Genomic DNA, 21,940 nt, shown 5'->3' with positions numbered 1-21,940 from the left:
GCGCTATCGACTTTCCACCACTGGTAATGTAAACATTAACGAGCACTGACAACAAGAAGTACACAAATTCTGACTAAATTCGCGAATTATTTGTTTTATTATAAAATTTAAGAATTATGTCGGCTGATGTGCGTGATATTTTGGACATTGAGCGTGCCAATACGCCCGAAATAACAAGGGACTCCTTCCTCGCGACAAAGAAGCGTAATTTCGAGCGGTAAGTAAACAAGCACAACATGCAAATTTGTACAACAATAAAAACATAACACAATATTTTGCGTCTGCAGGACCAAACATGCCTCGCGGCGTCCCGAGGGCATGCATCGTGAGGTGTTCGCGCTGTTGTACACGGACAAGAAGGATGCACCACCTCTATTGCCCACGGACACGGCCCTGGGTATTGGAGCCGGCTACAAACAGAACAAGGCGCGTTTGGGCATGAAAAAGGTCCGCAAATGGGAATGGGCGCCGTTTTCGAATCCGGCACGCAACGATGCGGCCGTGTTTCATCATTGGAAGCGAGTCAGTGATGATTCGACGGACTATCCGTTTGCCAAGTTCAACAAACAATTAGAGATACCAAGCTACACAATGACCGAGTACAATGCCCACCTGCGCAACAACATTCAGCACTGGAGCAAGGTGCAAACAGATCATCTCTTCGATCTGGCAAGACGGTAAGCCTGTCAAATAGGTGTAGTTGATTTAATGAGCGCTAATGCATGTCTTTAACTTTTACAGCTTTGACTTGCGCTTCATTGTTATGGCGGATCGTTGGAATCGCCAACAGCATGGCAACAAAACAGTGGAAGAGCTCAAGGAGCGTTATTACGAGGTGATCGCTTTGCTTGCCAAGGCAAAGAATCAGTCAATCGAGAAGAAAACATTCGTATATGATGCAGAGCATGAGCGCCGGCGAAAGGAGCAGCTGGAGAAGCTATTCAAACGCACAACGCAGCAGGTGGAGGAGGAGCAAATGCTAATAAACGAAATGAAGAAGATCGAAGCACGCAAGAAGGAACGTGAGCGCAAGACGCAAGATCTGCAAAAGCTAATCTCACAGGCGGATCAACAAAACGAACATGCGGCTAATACGCCAAGCACACGCAAATACGAAAAGAAATTGCACAAGAAGAAGGTGCATCATACGCCGCGGCCCTCGAAGGTGGACTCTGTGGTAAATGCCATTGAAATTGGCAGCAGTGGCATCAAGTTTGCCGATCTGCGCGGCTCTGGGGTCTCGTTGCGTTCGCAGAAAATGAAGCTGCCAGCGAATATAGGACAGCGCAAGGTGAAAGCGCTCGAGCAGGCCATACAAGAGTTCAAAGTTGGTGCGTATCAAGTTGGTTTAGTACCACGAGACATAAAACTATTAAAAAGTTTTCTCTATTTGTCTTTAAAGATCCTGCTCCGCCACCTACGGAGGACATATGCACATCCTTCAATGAGCTACGTTCCGATATGGTATTGCTGTGTGAGCTGCGCACCGCATTGTCCACGTGCATCTACGAGATGGAGAGTCTGAAGCATCAGTATGAGGCCGCTTGTCCGGGCAAGACGCTCAATATACCGCCCTCGTTGGTGCCCATCAAAACCGAGACGCTGGAGAATAGTGCCACTTAATGCTGAACTGTTTTCTATGGAAAAACGGCAAACAATACGCACGGAGTACTAATCATGGCAGCCAACAGAACAGTAACAGTTGATGCGTTGCTGTGTTGCGCTAACCCGTTTTCCACTAACCATATTTGTAGCCCAAGATGTGCGCTACTCTCGCGCAAGTCTAGTTAGCTGTTAGCACGCCTCAAGAATAAACGGAAAAATACACACATACAAATATATAGTATAAAAACGAAAGAAAATTGTTTTGCGGCAGACATCATATGGGAAAATCAAACAGCCACCGTGTGGTCAACATGGTCAACACGACCAGCATGGCCAACACAGTCAGTCGGTCGGTCAGCAGCATGCAATTGCCTGTGCGAGTGTGAGAACTTTTTCTCGCTGTGATTTATTTATTTTCCAGCTCAACTTCAACTCTTTTTTGTTGTTTCATATTTGTTGTAGCTCTGACCAGACGCTGAATGCTGAACGATCTTGGCCTTAGTTTTCAGACAGTATTTGGGTTACGCTCCTGTGGCGGCTTTGGCCAAATATGGCTGGCATGCAATCTTTGGCAGGCTCAGCATGCCAAGGCAAGTTTAACTATATAGAATTGTCTGTACAATTGACTGGCTGTTGGAACTGTTGACTGTTGACTGCTGCTGCCGATGTCGTTGTCGTTGTTGCTGCTGCCCACACAATTGCAGAGGCGTTTGGACTGGTCATCGTTGTTGTTGCTGTTGTATACGCCTGACTCAGCGGCAGTTGACGAAGATGCAGACGAAGCAGACGAGAACCCGAAACGATTGTATTTGTGAATGAAAATGAACGAATCATTGAGACTCGTTTACCTGAGCTCAGTCGAGTTTTTGTCGTCGGCGCGTTCAGTTGTGTGTGGTGGCAGCTGCTTGCTGTTGCGCTCGTTAAATCGCTCGTCTTCTCGCCGTCTCCCTATCTCTCTCTGTCTGTGTGTGTGTGTTGCTGCCGCATGCAACAGTTGTGTCAATGTAAACAGAAGTGTGCTGCAGTGCAAAGTTCGCTGCCTCAGTCATTTGTTATTGGCAAAGAATAAAAAAGTCAGTTTGTGAATATGCAAATGCAAATGTTAATTTGACAATTTTTGCTGAAATTGTGAATGCCGTCGGCGATCGTCAGTTTTGTTGTTACGCCTACCTGAGCGCGTCGTCGTCGTCGTCGTCGTCTGTCATCATCATCCCCAACAAGCTAGAATCCTGCCGAGTCGAGCAAACACACAACACAACAAAGGGCAGCAACAATCAACAACGCGACGTCGCATCCGTTTCCGGCTCTTTGTCTGCTGTCCGTTTGCTGCTGATATGCGTTATTTGATTATTCTACAACGTTTTCATGAATGAATTTTGACTGTGTCTCTGGGTGTGTGTGTGTTTGTGTTTGGTTGTGCGTCATGTTCATGTCCAGCAGTGTCAACTGAGTGTGCATTGTTGTTGTTTTAGTTCTGAGCTAGACACAGACCCAGGCTCAGCCAGTGCACCGTAAAGATCTTAATCGCATTTTAAATAAGCACTTACGTTCTGGAGCAGAAACCGTTTCTCAGGTAGACAATAGACATTGGGCCAAGTTAATACTGTTCGGTTTGTCACACTCGCTGATAAATTACCGCGCATCAACAACAGAACTTTGCTGTTTAAGTTTCGCACGCTGATAACTTCGAAATCGACCGACAAAACAAACAGATCACTGTCATCGGAATGAGTGTATCCTCATCGTTTGCTCTGCTTGACAGAATGTGGCCCAAACTGAGGTGAGTCTCGACCATACTTTTAACGCCACTGAGCTAATTTTATTGCCAAATACATTATCTTCTTTTATTTATGTGCGTTTCTATTTCGTTTTTTTTCGGTCTACTCTTTTTTTGTTGTGGGACACTTAAAATGTAGACCATTAAATTAGCTACGTTGTGAACACAATGGAGCAGCTACAGAAACATTGTTGTCGATCCCACCCACATGATTAAATCTCACATCAGAGATCTGATCTGCATTTTAAGATCTTTAATCTTGTAGCGTATAATAAATAGTATCATTTCGTTTTCTGGTTGATTAACATTCCTGCTAATTGCAAATTGTTGGTTAATGATGCGTCTGATGATTCAGCCTTGGACCGCAAAGTTAAATTTAGCTTTGAAATTCATTTAATTAGCGTTAAGCGAACGAATATTATTATAAAAGGTATATATGAAGGAACTTCAATTCGCTACAGATACGTGTATTATTAAAAATTATTTCATTTTTATGGCAAAAACAATTTCGAGTGTAATATTGATTATTGAGTATGTTTACAGCTGTGCTGAATTTGTTTATTTAGCGCAACAAGTATCAGCTAAAAAATATGGGAATAAGTGTAACAGATAGCTCCAAATGCAATTGTTACAGTTGCAAAACAAAATATAAACAAAATATAAATATTAGCTTTATTGGCTCACTTTTGTGTCATTGCTAAAGTCGACAGGTGCCTGTTAGGTAATATATAACATATTACATTTATTTTTATCAAGCTTTTGCTATACTCTGAAAAATAGATTTAATAAAGTTTTCACTTGAGGATTCCATTCTCATAAATTGTGAAGAAATTTGTATTGAACTGAAGAACAGTGTTCACATGTTAGTCATTCATCTATCACTCAATAATTTATCTTAAAAGCACATCAGATTTTCACTACAAAAATATGAAATTGACTTTGAAATAATGTGCATAAAATTAATACATTTATTTTTACATGCTTTCGGGTATTGCACTGAATAATAAATGCTGTTAACGGAGCAATCCTTAAATGAAGAAGATGATTAATATTTATTTATTTGTGAAACATTTTTTTCTGCGGAATATACTGTACAGTATATACCACAGACTATACTATATACTATATGTAGTTGAAGTATTTGATTGTACTCAATTTCGCATTCATTATTATTTGTCACTTTTGCATTTAAATAAACAATATTAGCTAAATGCGCGTTGCGTCATTATTCACGAGTTGTTGTATTGTGTTGTTGCTGTGTTGTGGGCTCATTTAACTTTGTCAGACAGCCGCACTTCCGTTGCGGCGGCAATTATTGCGACTCCCTGCTGTCATTTCGAATCCAAAATGCGTTAAAGTTTTCAAAAATTACCAAAAGTGTGTGCGAGTGTATGTGTGTGTGTGTGTGTTTATATTCAGGAAAATGAAAACCTAAACCGACAGAGTTAAATTGTAATGTGATTGTTGTTGCTGCTGACAGCTTGAATGACTTCAAACGGAGTCAAGCAAGAAGTTTGTTCAACCTACGCACCTCACAAGCTCACGCACACACACATAGCACACGCACACACACACACACACACACACTGAGGCAGTTATTCAGTTTAAGCGCAATTAGCGCTTTGTCGTTGTTTTCTTTTTTCTTTCTCTCTTTCATTCGATACCATTTCCATTGTTGTTGCTGTTGTTGTTGCTGGCAACCTTTCTATGTTTTCTAATTTCATAAACATAGTTCATAATTTTCACAGCATGACCCCACCGAATGTGCCTCCAGTTCCACACACACATAGGCACACTCACACACACTCGAACACTCACATTACAGTTTTATTTTCATTTCATTTTGTACGCCTACAACGTTTCCTTTTTTGGGCGAAAGACAACAGAGAGAGAGGAATAAAACCAAAAAACGACGAAATAGAAAACAAAATGTACATAATTAATGTTTATATAATTTTTTTACTGCTTTACATGTGCTCATTAGCCGCTTGCTTGGTTTGTGCTACGCTCGCTGTTGTTATTGTTGTTGTTGTTCTATTGTGGCAGCAAGTTCGTTGCCTAAGTCTTTTGTTTGCGCCCAAGCTGTGGGCGTCATTTATAAGCCATCATTTGCAGCAGCAGCAGTCGAAGCAGCAACAAGCAAAAGAAAGAAAAGTCATCGCAACTGAAATACAACTGTGCTACTTACTTGCCACCGTTGTAGTTGCTTTTTGTTATTGTTGCTGCTGGTCTGGTCCACAAAACAAGTTGCCAAATTTGGCAATGGGAGCGCGAGCGGCCCACTTGCGTTTCTTTTACTCATGCGGGCCACACACATAACATCAACATCAAGTAAGTCTGCACATCGATATCGATGTCACGCAGATCGAACAGAACTTGGCAGCAGCAGCAACATCATTTTGGGGAGTCTCTGGAATGAGTTCTGCAATTCGGAATTAGCGTAAATTATTTATGCGACAGTGGGCGGGGAGGCGTGTCGTTTTCTTCTGCTAATGAACACAGTCAGAGCGCAGCACATTTCTCGACGAAGCTAGAGCAAGAGTTACAACTAGCAGCTATAGCTAGAGCCATTCACTTAGCATACTCCTCCGCAGCATCCAATGCGAACAACAACAACAACAACAGCAACAATTTCTTGACATACAAGTTAAGCGGCTGCTGGCATTTTGTGTGTGGGTTTTTCGGTGCTTTTCATAGAGAGAGAGAGAGAGACAGAGAAAGAGAGAGACATCGACTCGATGTACGCGCTCCGTGTGGGCTAACATACACAGTATGTATATGTATGTGTGTGTGTGTGTTGTATGACATGCTTGCCGCATTGTCAAGCGAACGTCGCAACGTCGCAACATCGTACAATAAGTTTAATTTCTGGTCCATTCCGAATCTATTTCCGCAGAGTATACGCAACGTATACCACGTAAACTGGCCCCGCCCACTTAAGCAGCTCATTGAGCGCCATTTAAAGTCATCCAATTGATATCAGAAATGCATACGAATTGGCTATTAGAGACGGGAGACAGCAGACAGCAGACAGCAGACATCAGACATTCGACATGGGCTTTCTTCCGCTGTTATTTGTTTTTTCTCCCTCCCTCGTGCTTAAATTTCATCAATTTTGACAGACGAAAACACAAAATTAAAGACTTTTTATGAACTCAACAAGCACACTTTGAATCTTGAGTATTGTTTTTCTGTGTGTATGTGTGTGTGTGTTGACTTTCGAAATGTCGCAATTAACAGGCGATTTAGCATTATGCACGTGCGTTGGCGGCATCATCGTCAACGTCTCTGCCATTGGCGTGGGCTGTGAACTTGGGTTGGTATTTTTGGTTTTTTTTTCTTTTCAGTCATCAGCTGCGCTACACTGGCTACTCACTCCGTCGTAGGGCATGTTAAATCACTCATGCCGTTTGACAGCCGCACATGAATTATTCAGCATTAAATAAATATAACATATGTCTATCCATTGAGTGCATATTGTGTTTTCTTTTTTTTTTTTTTAGGCGTTGGCCAACAAAGTAATTTGAATTTCGAAAAAATAATCTCATATTCAATCTTTGTTAACAAATTTATACCGCAATGATTATGCTTTTAATCCATAGACTGGGGGGTGTTTTGTAGTCTAGAACTTTATATAAACTTTATGGCATTTTTATCACCCACACATTTGCATGCGAGTTCTTGAGCATTAAAATCAGATTTGCTATAACAATGATCTTGTTTTGATAAGTTTTTGAAGCCTAGAAAAACTTGCAAATTTCAGGCGATTTCACTCGATATAAAATTTGCATATTATATAGTTTTTGTTGCTCGAATGTGGGTCAAGTTTCTAACATCAACTTAAAATATAAAATTGCCAATATTTTGAAAGACACAACACATGTTTTTTTGTATGTCTTCTACCACTGTGATTATTGCAGCTACATCTTAATTTCTAGCTTTATCTTGGCATTTTTGTTTCAGCGGCTGTTTCGTTATTTATTTCTTGACGGGCAATATTGTCAAGCCGCTGCAAATTAGTTTACAAACGTGTTTCTGTATCTGTCTCTTCAACTGTATATTTAAAACGCGCTGAGCTGCTACAAAAATTGGTAAACATTATTTCGAGAGTGGGCTGAGAAACGGAAATGTGTGGGAGTCGTCGTCTTTGAGGTTGCTGCTTGTTTCTCTGCCTTTTCAAGCTGTTTGTTGTTAGGCAAATTACTTTTTAATTGAACACAGCTACAGTTAAAAATATATACTCGTATGTACATACACATATTCGAGTGTAGGTAGGCTGCATATAAAGTAATAAAAATAAAATCAAAAGCACTTGAACAATTAAAAATGCCCAATAAGTGACGGCAATTGAGAGAAGAATCAAGTTGAGTCGATTCAAAACGAGTTAAGTTATATGGCGTCGAGTCTCTTGGCCATGGTCTGTTAGGCCAGCAATAAGTTCAGTCAATAAATGTGGAAATCCAAAGTGAATCAATACACCATATACACACAGCGTACATACAAAGAGCACAAAAGCGAAATGCGATAAAGACGGCCAAGTTGGCTAATCCCGAAAGGTAAACAAACCATTTTTGGAATGACTTTAAGCCGGGATTTGTCTACAGCAGGTTGCCCAAATCATTCATTTTATGGACTGCAGAACCTGCTACAATAACAACAATGCCTCAATATAACAATAACAACAAACGGTGGCCAACGCGCCCCAGCTTAGGTCTCTCTTTTTCAAAATGAAATATAAAGAACCTCGGTTCGATCGGGTTTTTGGGCCAGGCGAAAACGGAATTTCATTTAAATTAAATTGGTTTGGTTTCTGTGCTCCTTTTTGCTGCGTTCGTTATTTGCTGCATTTCTGTTTCGCTTTTGGTTAAACGCATTTCATTTGTGTGCAACATTTGCATATGAATGTTGTGTTGTGTTCTTGCCTTTGGCCTTCAAAAAGTAATTTAACGTCAAATTTATGATGCAGCGCAACGGATGCTTATTAAGACCTGCCTTCTGGCCAACTAACTAATTAAACGAAGGACCATGACCAGATACCTGGCTAATTCCTTTGCTGGGCACGTGCGAGTTCGTTGCCTAAGTCTTTCGTTTATGGCAACTTAATAGGCTTAGCTTTTGACACGGTTCCGTAACGCGTAATTCCTATTTTGACACTGCCCGAAATTTACTATTTATTTATTTAGATTTGTTAAGTTCTCATTGGGCTTAAGTAATTCAATCAGGCTTTGTTTGCTTTTGCTTTATCGCAAGGACAACATCCGCTTCCGTCTTAATCTGCAGCCACCACACAATGCGACGACTGCACAGGAAGACGCAGGCTCTCATTCCATCCTTGCCGAGCACAACAATCAAATCCCTTTCGGCTGTTTCCTGTGTGCAGCTCTCACACATTCATTCATTCACTCATTTCACTTCACTCAAGTTCACATTCAAAGCGATCTGCTTTGCAGCTGGCATTGCGGTGGCTTTTGTTTGTTGCACGTCGCTTCGCTTCGTGCGGCATTTCGTTTTGTGGTTGCCACTTAAAGTGACACTCTGCCATGTGTCCGCCTGTGTGTGTGTGTGTGTGCTGTGTGTGTCCTCTCCGCTATTTGCGTTGCGTGACATCTCGACCTTTGGCTGGCTTCAGTCGCAACTTTTACTATTTTCATGCGCTTCGCATAAATTTCGTTTGCCACACTTGCCGAGATAATCGAGAAACACACATGTACGTGCCGCACTGGCAACAGCTTGCGGCACACAAGTGTTAGCTACAGCAGCTTTCAAATAAATAGAGATAATGTAAAGAGATTTTAAGGATCTTAAGCAGTGGAATTACTTTATTTTGTTTGTTGGATTTCTCAAGAAAACTAATTTGAAATCTTAAAATTCGACAGCAAAAATTCTACTGCTATATAATCTATCATTATTTTATATTTCATTATAGCGTATTATTTAAAATTTTAATGATATAATGAGTTTCACTTCAATATTAAGTTGTCTCTTTAAATTATTTGTAGATTTATTTAGATATTCCTTCTCAGAATTATATGAAATACTTAAATAAATTTTACTATGAATACAATTTAATCTTAAATATAAACTTTATCTATTCACCTGCTCAGCATTGTTGCTTTGGACTGCGGCAACTTTAATTCGTTGCGCTTTCGAGCTTACTTCGCTTGCCGATTTCGGCACACGGCTTTGGCGTTTGGCCAACAGATAACAATGCAACAGCAACAGCAGCAGCAACAACAACAGCAAGACCAACAGCAACAGGTTGATATTGAATTTGCAGCAGAGCCAAAAATGGTACACAACAAACATAAGCGCTGATATGTTTGAATTTAGCCTTTGGCCTTTTCGATTTGCGGCAACATGTTGCTGTCATTATTAGCAACATGTTGCCTAATTTGCCTGCTGCAGCATTCGTTTTTTTTGTTCGTTATTTACGAGTAGCAAATTGTATTTAGCTAATGTACATTATACCGATGTGGGCAGAGGGAACACAATCTGCAGGTTCCACCGCAACAGCTGCAACAAATTGCTGCAACTTGCCAGCAAGTGTCACTCACTTTTAATAGGCACTGTGTGGCAATAAACGCAGCCATTTAAGATACTTTTACAGTTTGGTTTTGGCACAAATCAAAAGGAACATTACACAATTTATGACTTTACACTTGTATTGATGTCATTGGAAATGGCAGAGCATTCACAATTCGTTGTCGTATCAATTGGATACGGACTTGTTGCCACAGCCAAAGAAGGCAAAGTAACAGAAAACGCGTTTTTAATTGTTCGGTGGCTTATCGCTTGTTTTTAGCCATTTTGGGAGCGCAAAAATATGTGGTTTTGTTTTATTTTCGACTACAAAAAAATAAATTAATTAATTTAGTGAGAGTGCCTGGTAGACCTTGGTTAGAATTTATTTATAAAGAATATTAATAAAGCATTGCTAATCGAAAATGATATATTTGTAGACTCAATGTTTCAAGTTGCAGTAAATAAAATAAATATAGAAATACAAATATATGAGTTTTATATGAGAATATGGATATGGCTAGCCTATGCTTATAAGCAATATTAATAGTGCATTGCTAATTGCAAGTTAAAGATGTGCAGAAAATAAAAAATACTAATCAAGAATATTTTATTAGGTTAAAAACGTTGTTAGAATCGGTCTGGATGAAAAAAGTAATAATGTAATCCTAATTGAAAGTTACAAATTTTATTTATTCGTAATCGATTGTAGCGTATCTTGGCATCACAGTTGCCTTCTGTTGCTCTACATATTTACAGGGTATACTTTATGAGTTTGCCCAATCGTTTGGTCAGTTTAAACAGCTGGAGACGGTGCCAGAGACAGCTTCGATTATCGCCTCCGTTTGCCCATTGGCATTGGCTGCCGCCTGTTGCACAGTGGGCGTCATGCACATGAAGGCGCTGCATGTGGCCACAACGCCTTTTGTTGTCAATGCTTTTTGATGGCCAGAAGGCAGTGGCCAACAGGTCAATTTTGCCTTGTTATGCCGGGGCAAGCTGAATAAGAAATTCTAAATCAGTTTTGCTAATGACAGCAATGAAAGGAAGAGAGGCAGAAAGAGGAATAGGGAGAGAGCGAAAGATCGTCAGCTGTGCGTTGTGTGTGGTGCCGTAGCGACACACACACACACATTCACACACCCAGTTGCCATTCAAAGTTTCAACATCATTATCATACGTATCTGTATCTGTATCTGAGCATTGCTTTTGCTTTTGCCTTTGCCAGCATCATCAAGAGCTTGTCTGCAACCCGACAACAACAATGATCAAAAAGAGGCAGCAACAGCCGCGACTTATTCCACAGAAAACGTTGCAATGCCGTTACCAACAACAACACATTTTGACTCATACAGCGAAATAAAAACAAAAACTACAAAAAAGGTTTATTTCCGTTGACGTGCCTTAATTTCAGCCAGTTTTTTTTTTTTTTTTGGCTATGTGGCTGTGGATGGGTTTCTCTGCTGGCGCTACAACTGCGCCCACACATCGCTTGTGGCTGCTGCAGTGTATTGCATTGGGGTAGCTGCACTTTTCAAGCAGTAAGAGCACAGTTGTATATCAGAAGTGTATTGGCAATTCGACTTGGATGTTGTGCAGTTTGCAATCTGTGTGTGGGAGAAGCGGCGACAGTGGAATGTTAATGCTGCCAATGCTGCTGGCGTCGCGTCTCACTTGAGATGTGTTGGTGGCTCTCTGTGGGGATTAGCGAGCGAGTGCTAAAAGCAGAACTAAGCTCGTATATCGACGGTCATAAGCTAACAAGTTGGCATTTACAACAGACTGCAAAAATATCATTCATGCACAACGTTTCCTTTGACGCGGTCTACGCAAAAGCTTTGTTGTGTTCTTGGACAGTGTGACCAAGCATGCATATCAAAATATAGACACATGCGATTAGCACTTGCTGACTCAGCTGAGTAAGCTAGGATCATTGTTGTTGTGCTTTGATTATTGCATTGTTGTTGTCAATGCATTTTATGCATAATTAGCTGGGCAGAGACAGTGACCAAAACAACGACAACAACAGCAACAACAACAACGACAGCGACAACGGAAATTAAACGCACTGAAACGTTTCGAACATTACGTTTGTTGTGTGGCCAAAGTAGCGTGACAACAGGCGGAGCACAAGCAGAAGAAGAAGAGGCAGATGAGCGACAGCTGAGCTGCATTTGAAATGCGTCCAAGTTGAAAAGAGATGGCTATATCACAAGTGTGCAGAGGATGTTGTTGCTGTGCCTTTTTGACCAAATAGGCAATGTACGCAGCAACAACAATTGCTGTTGTTGTTATGGTTGTTGTTGTTGTTGTTGATGTTGCTGCTGTGGCCAGTGTGATTTATTTTGACCACGTACATATGCAAAACGCATTCTAATGGAACAACAACAGGCATTGCGCATTGTAATTTGTAGTTACGCTCTGATTTTTGAGTTTCATTTGTAGCTGCTTCACCTGTTGCCCACAGTTATTGTTATTGTTGTTGCTGTTGCTGTGGCTGTGGCTGTTGCACGCTTCTATGCTGCCCTGCGGCATGTGGCATAGTGAAAGAACGTCGAGATTTTGTTCATTGTTTCGCTTTTGATTGTTGTGTGAGCGGTGGTGGCAGCTAAAAGCGGAAACGCCGCTTTTGGTTGCAACGGAAATGCAAATGATATTGTAGACATTACCAGGAATTGTATAAGCTGGTTTTGCATTACCTTAAACAACAACAACTACTGCAACATTAACAGCAGCACATAGAATTGGCTATCAATTACAAAAGTGAAGGCACAATCTTCTAAAGTAGTTCAAAGAACCCAGCCCAGATCATCCTCCAGTTTGTTGCCCATGTCAATGAAACTGTTTTTGTTTTTTTTTCTTGTTACCTACAGCAAACTGCATTTCATTAGACCCAAATCCGTAGGTTGCCCTACGCCCTTGCAACCAGCTGACAACAACAACAACACAGCATGAGTCTCGTCTAGGAGTCTACAGTCTGCACAGTCTGAATCTCATGCAGATGCCCGCTTCGTACTCGATGTCGCCAGTGTTTGTTACGACTTTAAATGCCGAGGCGTTTCAACTATACAGCTCTAAAAAAAAGGAGAAAAAACTCTAATAACGCCCACAAGCTGAAGCTTGCCATGTGCCACAGAGCTCAATAAAAAAGGCGTGGGCGTGGTGCCAAAGTTACGGCACGTAAATACTCATAAAACATACACAACGAAGTGCTGCAGAGATCTGAGCGAATTTTAGGGCGTTCTCTATTTAAACTCTCGTCTATATGGCAATATTTGTCAACGTAAATTATACGAATGTCAAATTTGTGCTCCATTATTATCACAATAACGCCTAACTTTACCTTTCAAACGAAAGTCAAAAGTGTTTCCTCTGGAGTTACGTGTTTTATTCATTGCACGATCAAAAGCTTTCATAATACAATTAGAATTAATATAAAACTGCTATAATTTAAAATGTCTATAAGATAGAATTTAATATAACTGGTTTATTTAAACAATAGTTTTAGGAACCTGACAATGAAAAACTCAATAAAACTTATTTTATTAAAATTAAATGTTATATGATTGGATAACATTTTTATGAAATCAATCTAAGATTTTTAATTTTGAAGTGAATATTCGAATAAAATTGGGAATAGAATTCATTTTATATTTACCATATATCTTCTAGAAAAGAAATATTTGTACATGAAACAAACAAACATATAAGTTTCCTCTTTCATATAATTGCATATTAACATATAATTTAATTTGTCTGATAGAGAGAATTTAAATTAATTGGTTTCATAAATGTACACATTTTTTAATTTTATATCTTACTTAAGTTTTCCCGCCATATGTGCCAAAGACATGAAATTGTCGTATACTTGATATTTATCGTCATTTCATTTTATTTAAATTCCTTTTCTACAAGCTAATGTTTAAGTAATTCAGCTGTCCTATAAGCTCTTAAAAAGCTCTAATAGGCATTGGGACTGCGATAAGCCGAAGAAAGCGAACTCAATTTGCAGGTCACATCCAAGTTGGGCAAGTTTTGGGTGTTTCGGCAATACCGACTCCAGCCCTTCCAGTACTTGAAGCCATCACGTTCTTGGATTGTCTTTGCACAGGCAATGTCATCAGAAATATCATCATTAGACAGATCTAAGGGAAAATGAAAAATAATCAATTAAATAGTACAAATTTAAAATGCATTATTTTTCATTAATTGCGAGTTTACCTTCGCACTTCATGTTGCACACTCCTCCCTTACGTCCCTCTGCACAATAATCCTTGCTGTTGATTTGGAACAGTCCATAGTTTTTGCTATTGTTAGTATTCCTTGTCACTTTATTTGTATCCAAGTTGCTCTCATGCTCGATTAAGCAAATCCCTTTAAATTAAAATATTACTTAATTGCAGTTTATACTTATGTACAATGACTTACAGTTTGACATTAGCGTCTTTTGGAACCTGTAGTTTTCGACCATCACACGGGTCAGCTCGCATCTCATGTACTTCTTGGACTCAACCTCTGATCCACTCAGTATCACCGCCAAGACTCCAAGCACAACCAACAAACGCACTTCAGATTTATTCGACATGTCCGGCAGCAGCATGACTAAGTTGAATAAAGTTTAATAAATAAATGAATATTATAGGTAATTTCAGAAATTAATGTATGACCAATGATATTATGCATGGGTAAAAAAGGCAATAAAATTTGCATATATAAATATTGTATTACGTTGACTACGTTTTAAACAAATTTTCCTTTTCAATCTATTGTAATCAATCCATTAATTAATTTTTCAAATAACAGATATAGTATAAAACTTTACAAGGTTTTAAAAAAAGTCCTTTTTTCAATCTATTAAATACTTTTTAATACAAATAATAAATATTATATAAAACTTATGAATCGATTGATTACATTTCAATAAAATGAAAAAATCGATGATCAAATGCATTTCACATTTTTTAAATAAATAATAAATAAATAATAAAAGCACAATTGATAAATAAACGAACGAGTGCTTATTTAAAAATCAAGTTAAAAATAACTTTTTTTTAATTTAAATTATATTCATTAGCTGTTTTATATTTGTGTGCTTCAATACCTGATGTTAAATCCACGGCGTTGCATGTACTTAAAATGTAAATTGGAAATTTATAATAAATTAATTAGTTCTAGGTATTTGTGTGCGGTAAATCTAATTAACAAAAGGGCATTCATTGTGCTTATACACGAATAGTCAATGAGCTTAAATGCGTTGTCATTTTTAACGCAAAATACTCTATCTCTATCAAACATGTGACATTTTACTTTCCCTTCATGATGATATCTAATCTTGGATATTTGCAGAAGAAAATGACGTTGCACATTGATGATGAAATACTACATAAAAGAGTAATTATCATAAGCACTCAGCTAATTCCAATAATTTACAAGACTTACATAAATAATCTTTGAATAGTCAAGATGTTTCCCTTTCAGATTTATTGATTGATGTTGGTCAATTGTTAAGCACAGTTTATTAACAATAAATGTAATTTTAATAACAATAATGATTATACCTCCAGCAACAATAATAATTTATGCTATTCTTCTCGCAACAAGTTCTCTCAATGCTCTGTTGTTCAATGTAAACAAAACGTCGCACAAAAGAAAAGAACAAGTGAGCACATTTGTCTTTCAACTTGTTGCGAGGGGGGCAAAACAAATAGAAGAGGAAACTAAGAAACTTTGTTGTTGGTACTCGTATCTCGGAATACTTCACATCACTTTTGCTATCTGCCAAAAGTCGAAATTGTTAGAACAAAGTGTACGCGAAGATAAAGATAGTCGTTAAAAAAGGCATGAGAAGAATTCGTTTTAATTAATGTTAAATTGCAGAGAAAACAACAACATTTTGGGTGAGCTCAGCTCAGCTCACGATGGATGGATAGATGAATGGTTCGATGGGAGTTGTTGAAACAATACTCGAATGTGCTATGCATAATAATTTATTTATTTCCTCTCAAAGAAATTGAGTATTCAGCGAATGTGTCGACAGCTCCAGCGAATTTTGGGCAATAGTATTTCGTTTTTTTTTTTTTTGTTTTTTTGGTATTGTATTGTTTTATGAACTTTTCGACTTAATTAAAAAGTAATTACAATGTTTACCTTTTGTTAATTAACTGAACACAATGCACGCGAGCGACGCCAAAAACAGCAGTAATGATAATAATAATAATATCAACAACAACAACGACAACAATAATAACTAGTTTATTCACGTTTAGCGAGACGAGTACGAAATGTATCTGTATCTGTATCTGTATGTGTACCTGTATCTGTATCTGTATCTTCTTTTGTATTCGAGCTTGCGAGCGATTTCAATGTGAGCTGCTGGCGCTCCACATGTGCGATGCTGTGGGCCACAACTCAGCTACTAAAAAATTATTAAAATGTTTAAGTATTCTTACGCTGCGCTGCCCAAAAACAAATAGGAAGTATCGCACACACAGCAAGAGAGAGAGAGAGAGGGAGAGCAAGAGCGAAACTTGTAGAGAGAGAGAGAGAATTGATTGTGCTTATTGACACACTGTTTGAGCTTTAAAGTGTTGTACTTATTGTTTTTTTTTTTGTTGTGGTTTGTTGTTGGCGATTCAGTGATAAGCTGACAGTTGAGCACTCGTTGTTATACCTGAGTGACTGCGGCTGATCCCACTTGACTTATCAGTCGCCTTATCTGCTGCAGTCGAGGGGAGAGAGGGTCGCTGGTTTTTTGCTAATTCCTAGAACAGAGTTAATCTTAAAATAAATAGTACGACATACGCCTAAGGTTTTATATAATTGAATTGAAATGCAATGGAAAGCAAATGAAGCGAGACTTAAAACTAACAGCTAAAATACTAAATTCGTCGAGTTCTCAACTGCAATTGCAGCTTAGCAGCGTGAAACATCCGGTAATGTGCGACCACGACATTTGGTCATCCAGCCAGGCCAGGCTTGAAATCCATGGCGATTGAAGATCTGCATTGCGCAACGCGAATCATCGGAGATCTCATCGTTGAGGAACTCTGGGGAAACATAAGATAAAGACACACCTTGAGGGCAAATATTGCTTGCACTCACCTTCGCATTTGATGTTGCATATGCCACCGCGACGTCCCTTGCGACACCAGTTCTTACTGTTTATCTGTTGATTGGCTGGATGGAATAAATAAATGGCACTACACGCCAGCGATTTATGGATGCACCTACCTGGAAGAGGCCGTAGCTAACGCTCTGATTGGGCAGCTGCATTGACTTTGATGTGCTTCTGCCGCTCTCCGATTCCACGAGACAAACCCCTGCGAAACACAAAAGACACAAATTAGTTGGTCTCATTTTCCACAGCCATTAAACAATCGCACAATTTGAGAGATAGCTGCGCGGGAAGTCGTGACGCAACAGCTCCTTGGCCAGCTGGCAGCGTGTGAGGAGCTTTGACTGCGTCTCTGATGGCGACAGCGACAGCAGCAGGACGAGGCTCAGGACAATGGCGCTGAACTTGTGATGCAGCAGAGCCATTTGTTTTTGTGATGCCAAGGATATGTGCTCAGAATGCAAGGACGTTGTTGTTATTGTTGTTGTTAATCGAAAATTTAAATAGGAATTTCGCTTCTAAACTCTATAGATTGGTTGCCTGGACCACTTTAATCCTAAAGCGCTTCCCCAGCAACTGCCCAACTACAACTAAACACGCGTAGCTGCGCAAGTCGGGGTTTTTAAAGCCTCGCACGCAATTCTTTGCTTTGCTGACGAGCTCGTTATGCCGCAGACAAATTGACATACATCGCCAACAACAACAACAACAAAAGGAACAACTCAATTAGCATGCAGCAACAACAACAACTGTGCAATGTTGTCACATGAATAACTTGTCTTTCTCTCTCTCTCTCTCTCTCTCTTGCTTTCGCTTTCAGCTTGCAAGCTGTGAAATGCGTTCTGAAAATTAGGAAATTGGGAAATGCAAGGCCAGTAAATCGATGTTACACATTCACTTAGTGGAGCTAAGCAGCATGATCGCCACAAAAGATACACAAGCAGTCCTCAGATACATAAGTATCTGACAGCTACAAATGTATATCACACCTAACATGCGTGAAAGTTATGAAATTCGAAAATGTGTGTAGTTAGGCATTTTCCACTCGAAGATACAAAAGTATCTCATAGATACAAAAGTATCTACTGCATGTAGAAGCATGTAAATTAAGAAATGGAAGCAAATTTCCCTTCTTATGCATTGTTCACTAAAATATAAAAGATTATCTCACAGCTACAAAAGTATCTTAGAGCAGGAATGGTTGGAAATTAGGAATTAGTGAAATGTGCGTTTGTTTTTAGCATTTCCCTCTAAAAGATACACAAGTATCCCATAGATATAAAAGTAGCATACGCAAAAATTAAGAAATTGGGAAATGTGCGTAGTTAGGCTGAGAATGTCGTTCGCTTTTATGCATTTCCCACCGAAAGATAACAAAGTATCTCACAGATACACACTCACTCACTCGCTCGCTTGTGCAGTGCATGCATCAAATAAATCGCACGCCTTTGATTGCGTTAAGCGCTAAATTGGCAAATTGTCTTGTCTTGCACATCAGCGCAGCGTATCTTGTATCTCTATCTCTATCTGTATCTGTATCTGTATCTATAGCTGTAGCTGTTGTTGTAACTGCAGCGAACTTGTTTTTGTGTGTCAGAGTGTCAAACGCTGCTTGACCTAAAAAAAACGCACAATTCCAATTCACTTGGCTTGTCGTGATTTGCTGGCAAAATAACAACAAATGCCAAATGCAATTTCTAGAAATCTATCTTTAAGCGTTCTTTTATTTTTATTCCCATGAAACTGCAATGCAAAACTTTTCCATTACAGTTGTTTGCTCCTGCTGCTCTTGGTGCTGCTGCCGCTGGCAACGGCCAATGAACTCAAGGATCTGCTCGAGGATTCCACAACAACAACAACAACAACAACTACAACCACAGTGAAAACAACAATGACAACTTCAACGGCGACCACGCCCAGCGCTTATGTTATATCAGCTGCAGCTGTGCCCGCCTACAATGCAGCCACGCCCAGCAAACTCAAGTCGAAGCTGCCCGGCAGCAAGTACTTCAACAAGAGCTCACCCAAGAAGCGAAAGGCCGAGGAGGTGTCCTCGCTGCCGCTGCCCATCGACTCCGATGGCCAGCTGGAATGGAAGTGTCCTAACATTTCAGGCACTCGCAATGCAGACCTCGAGTGTGGCTGCGATTTGCCGCACACGCTGCGCTGCAACATCGATCTGCACGGGTTGCAGGTGAGCAACAAGTTGCATACTTCAATTCTCCAACTAATGCCAATCTTTCCCAACTTTTAGTTACTTGCGGATCGCCTGCGCAGCTCACCTTATTCCATCTCGCTGCTCGACTGTTCGCTGCGCAATGTCACCTTTCTGAGCGATGCCAAGATCTTTGACGGCATCTCGCTGCATGGTCTGGTCATCTCCTCCGGTGAGATCAAGCGTGTGCACAAGTCCGCATTTCTGGGCATCAAGGGACCGCTGCAGGCCTTGGGTTTGCCCGGAAATGCGTTGCTTAGCGTGCCATGGAATGCGCTCTCCACTCTGGGCGCCTTGGAGCGTCTCGATTTGGCCAACAATAAGATTAAGGCGCTGGGCACCGCAGACTTTGTGAGCCTGGGTAATCTGGTATATCTGGAACTAAGCAACAATCAAATCTCCAGCATTTCCCAGCGCACTTTCAGCGGTCTGCGTAAACTCGAAGTACTCAAGTTGGGTGGCAATCGCTTGGGTGATTATCCACAGAGTCTGAAGGCCTTGAGTCAGTGTCTCGCGTTGCGTCAACTCGATCTCACGGCCAACAATTTGAATGGACCGCTGAGCGAACAAACTTTGCCTGTGCTGCGCAATCTGGAGAATCTGAATCTCAATCGCAACATGATCAAGAGCATACAGAACAAAGCGTTGGCCAATTTCTCGCGACTCGTGAGTCTCTCGCTGCGTCACAATCAGGTTGATGTGTTGCAGGATCATGCCTTCTATGGACTGGGAGCACTCGACACTCTCGATCTGAGTTACAATGGCATTGTGGCCATTTCGAGTGCCTCGTTGCAGCATCTGACGCGCCTCACTGTCTTGGATCTGACGCATAATTTTCTGCGCGCCTTGACCTCGGATCTGATAGCGCCGCTGCCTTCATTGCGTGAACTGCGTCTGGATGGCAACGACATCTCCATTGTGGCCAGGAATGCCATGGATCGAGCACATGAACTGCAGAGCCTGCAAATGCAGGATAATCCCTTGTCCTGCGACTGCAGCATTCGTCCCTTTGCCGAGTGGTTGCAGGTGTCTAAACTCTCCTCCAGCTTGAGTGCTTCCTGTGTGACGCCACCGCGTTTGGAGGGTGCTCCGCTGCTGCAGGTGCCGGTGGAGACGTTGACCTGCGATATGGACAATGTAGAGAAGGACAATGTAAACATCATAGAGCACCTGGAGACGCTGGCCAAACCCAATCAGACGACGTCGCACGTCAAAGATTTGTCTGAAGAGGTAAGCAATTAAATAGTCTTTAATTCAAAGAGCTGTTTAATTAAATTCCTTGGGTAATTACAGATTATTCTACATGAGTTGCACTACTCAGCTGATTATGGACTTATACTCACCTGGCTGTTGAATCTGAGCAAAAAGGATTACATGTGCGATGCCATCTTTGTCTACAAGGAAGAGAACATCAACGAGATTCTCATCGATAACTCACCGGTAAGTGGTTGTAGTTGGGAGTAAGATACTTTTCTTGCTATAACTTCAACTCTTCCTTTGCAGATTCACTGTGAGAGCAAGGTCGTCAATGGACAGAACACTGTGAGCGTCATTGTGCCCGACAGCTCCTCACTGGACATAGGCGAGAGGTGTGTTTTTTACTTTTTTCTCTAGTTCTTTACTTATTTGATTTCCTTATCTTTAGCTACCGCTTCTGTCTGGTCATGGTGCAGGAGCAGAAACCTAAGGAAGAGCTCAACATTGGCTGCTCCAACATCACACAGCTGCAGCTCAGCAGTCCTGGCTCCATGCCTGTGTTGCGTCAGTACCAGCGACGTCCCTACTACACGCCCCATGAGCTGGAGGCAGAGCACGCCGCTGGCGAGGATTATCCGCTAAATAAGCGACAGTTCAACAGCATTGTGGGCAGTCAACAGCAGACGCATCCACAGCCCGTGGCACCAACATTGCTGCACAACTACGATGTCATCGATTCGCTGAACAAGAGCTTTCTGCCTGGCCTGGGACTGGGCATCTTGGTCACCTCGGTTGTCGTGTTGATCTGGGGTGCCACGCGCATAAGACGCAGTGTGGGAGGTGGGGGAAATGGAGGCGATGCTAGTCTGAGTAGCAACAGCAGCAGCATGCATAACAACAACAACAATTGCAGTGGCAACAGCCGACCTGGCACGCCCACAGCAACCACTTGCTATGCCGCCTCTGATCACATTGCTCGACTGGCGGATGCCGAGAATGGAACGCGTTACCTCAAGCTGCAGGCAACGACGAGTCTTTGAAGAGAGAGAAATTTGCGAGAGCATCTGCAACCCAATCCTTGAATTGGGATCTTGTGATAGCGCAAGCATCATCATTATGCATTATGCTTGTGCCGAATACTTTAGATATATACAACTATAATACTATATATATGTATTTACTATATAGACGAGCTGTAGTTAGGGTTCCTGCACTAATCCAAATACTTGGCCTAACACTTACCAAATTGTGCCATAAACTAACTCACTAAATTTATTCGCGAACTGCAAAATTTACTGCATTATTTATGAAGCTACTATACATAAATAATGTCTTGACATACTATAAATCTATAACTATGTTATGTTTATTGGTAATACTATTCTTATATGTAATATTACCTTACTTTTGTGCATTCCAAAATTTTGAATATTGAAACTATTTTTAGAATTACCTACGAGATTTTCGGGATATGAGATGTTAGGGTACTGCAAATAGAAATATCTACATACTA

At 40.6% G+C, this 21,940-nt stretch overlaps 4 protein-coding genes across 6 annotated transcripts; 2 read left to right on the top strand and 2 right to left on the bottom strand.

The window, feature by feature from the left end:
• The first annotated feature begins 17 nt into the window (after positions 1-17).
• On the top strand, positions 18-1,856 carry LOC133845890 (DNA methyltransferase 1-associated protein 1). The gene is made up of 4 exons (XM_062280524.1): positions 18-217; positions 288-677; positions 742-1,331; positions 1,403-1,856. Exons 1-4 carry the CDS (start codon positions 117-119, stop codon positions 1,621-1,623), a joined length of 1,302 nt encoding a protein of 433 aa, XP_062136508.1. The 5' UTR covers positions 18-116; the 3' UTR covers positions 1,624-1,856.
• A 606-nt stretch (positions 1,857-2,462) lies between these two features.
• Positions 2,463-21,940, top strand: LOC133845888 (slit homolog 1 protein). The gene is made up of 6 exons (XM_062280520.1): positions 2,463-3,385; positions 18,786-19,209; positions 19,270-20,460; positions 20,524-20,670; positions 20,734-20,819; positions 20,876-21,940. Exons 1-6 carry the CDS (start codon positions 3,333-3,335, stop codon positions 21,465-21,467), a joined length of 2,493 nt encoding a protein of 830 aa, XP_062136504.1. The 5' UTR covers positions 2,463-3,332; the 3' UTR covers positions 21,468-21,940.
• Positions 13,765-16,185, bottom strand: LOC133845892 (lysozyme). Of its 2 annotated transcripts, XM_062280526.1 has the most exons (4): positions 16,049-16,185; positions 14,330-14,503; positions 14,123-14,275; positions 13,765-14,046 (listed from the first exon to the last, which is right to left on the bottom strand). In XM_062280526.1, exons 2-4 carry the CDS (start codon positions 14,499-14,501, stop codon positions 13,862-13,864), a joined length of 510 nt encoding a protein of 169 aa, XP_062136510.1. In that variant the 5' UTR covers positions 14,502-14,503; positions 16,049-16,185; the 3' UTR covers positions 13,765-13,861. The 2 variants fall into 2 exon arrangements, with proteins under 2 accessions (XP_062136510.1, XP_062136511.1); XM_062280527.1 differs by lacking the exon at positions 16,049-16,185 and having other exon boundaries at positions 14,330-14,505.
• Positions 15,964-17,627, bottom strand: LOC133845894 (lysozyme). 2 transcript variants are annotated; one of them, XM_062280529.1, is made up of 4 exons: positions 17,284-17,626; positions 17,132-17,220; positions 17,003-17,066; positions 15,964-16,947 (listed from the first exon to the last, which is right to left on the bottom strand). In XM_062280529.1, exons 1-4 carry the CDS (start codon positions 17,438-17,440, stop codon positions 16,814-16,816), a joined length of 444 nt encoding a protein of 147 aa, XP_062136513.1. In that variant the 5' UTR covers positions 17,441-17,626; the 3' UTR covers positions 15,964-16,813. The 2 variants fall into 2 exon arrangements, with proteins under 2 accessions (XP_062136513.1, XP_062136514.1); XM_062280530.1 differs by lacking the exon at positions 15,964-16,947 and having other exon boundaries at positions 17,014-17,077; positions 17,284-17,627.

The sequence above is a fragment of the Drosophila sulfurigaster genome, chromosome 3, assembly GCF_023558435.1.
Source record: "Drosophila sulfurigaster albostrigata strain 15112-1811.04 chromosome 3, ASM2355843v2, whole genome shotgun sequence".
Classification (NCBI taxonomy): Eukaryota; Metazoa; Arthropoda; class Insecta; order Diptera; family Drosophilidae; genus Drosophila; species Drosophila sulfurigaster.
This window is presented reverse-complemented; position numbering and strand designations above follow the sequence as displayed.

What these genes read in the sequence shown, in the direction of transcription:
- LOC133845894 (XM_062280529.1), bottom strand. Translation starts at nt 17,440, where the DNA reads ATGGCTCTGCTGCATCACAAGTTCAGCGCCATTGTCCTGAGCCTCGTC. An exon ending in GCGCAGCTATCTCTCAAATT is followed by an intron (nt 17,221 to 17,283) that starts GTGCGATTGTTT and finishes TGTGTTTCGCAG; the next exon opens with GGGTTTGTCTCGTGGAATCG. An exon ending in TTAGCTACGGCCTCTTCCAG is followed by an intron (nt 17,067 to 17,131) that starts GTAGGTGCATCC and finishes GCCAATCAACAG; the next exon opens with ATAAACAGTAAGAACTGGTG.
- LOC133845890 (XM_062280524.1), top strand. Translation starts at nt 117, where the DNA reads ATGTCGGCTGATGTGCGTGATATTTTGGACATTGAGCGTGCCAATACG. An exon ending in CTCTTCGATCTGGCAAGACG is followed by an intron (nt 678 to 741) that starts GTAAGCCTGTCA and finishes TAACTTTTACAG; the next exon opens with CTTTGACTTGCGCTTCATTG. An exon ending in CATACAAGAGTTCAAAGTTG is followed by an intron (nt 1,332 to 1,402) that starts GTGCGTATCAAG and finishes TTGTCTTTAAAG; the next exon opens with ATCCTGCTCCGCCACCTACG.
- LOC133845892 (XM_062280526.1), bottom strand. Translation starts at nt 14,501, where the DNA reads ATGCTGCTGCCGGACATGTCGAATAAATCTGAAGTGCGTTTGTTGGTT. An exon ending in AAAGACGCTAATGTCAAACT is followed by an intron (nt 14,276 to 14,329) that starts GTAAGTCATTGT and finishes TTTAATTTAAAG; the next exon opens with GGATTTGCTTAATCGAGCAT. An exon ending in GTGCAACATGAAGTGCGAAG is followed by an intron (nt 14,047 to 14,122) that starts GTAAACTCGCAA and finishes ATTTTCCCTTAG; the next exon opens with ATCTGTCTAATGATGATATT.
- LOC133845888 (XM_062280520.1), top strand. Translation starts at nt 3,333, where the DNA reads ATGAGTGTATCCTCATCGTTTGCTCTGCTTGACAGAATGTGGCCCAAA. An exon ending in AGAATGTGGCCCAAACTGAG is followed by an intron (nt 3,386 to 18,785) that starts GTGAGTCTCGAC and finishes TTTCCATTACAG; the next exon opens with TTGTTTGCTCCTGCTGCTCT. An exon ending in TCGATCTGCACGGGTTGCAG is followed by an intron (nt 19,210 to 19,269) that starts GTGAGCAACAAG and finishes CCCAACTTTTAG; the next exon opens with TTACTTGCGGATCGCCTGCG.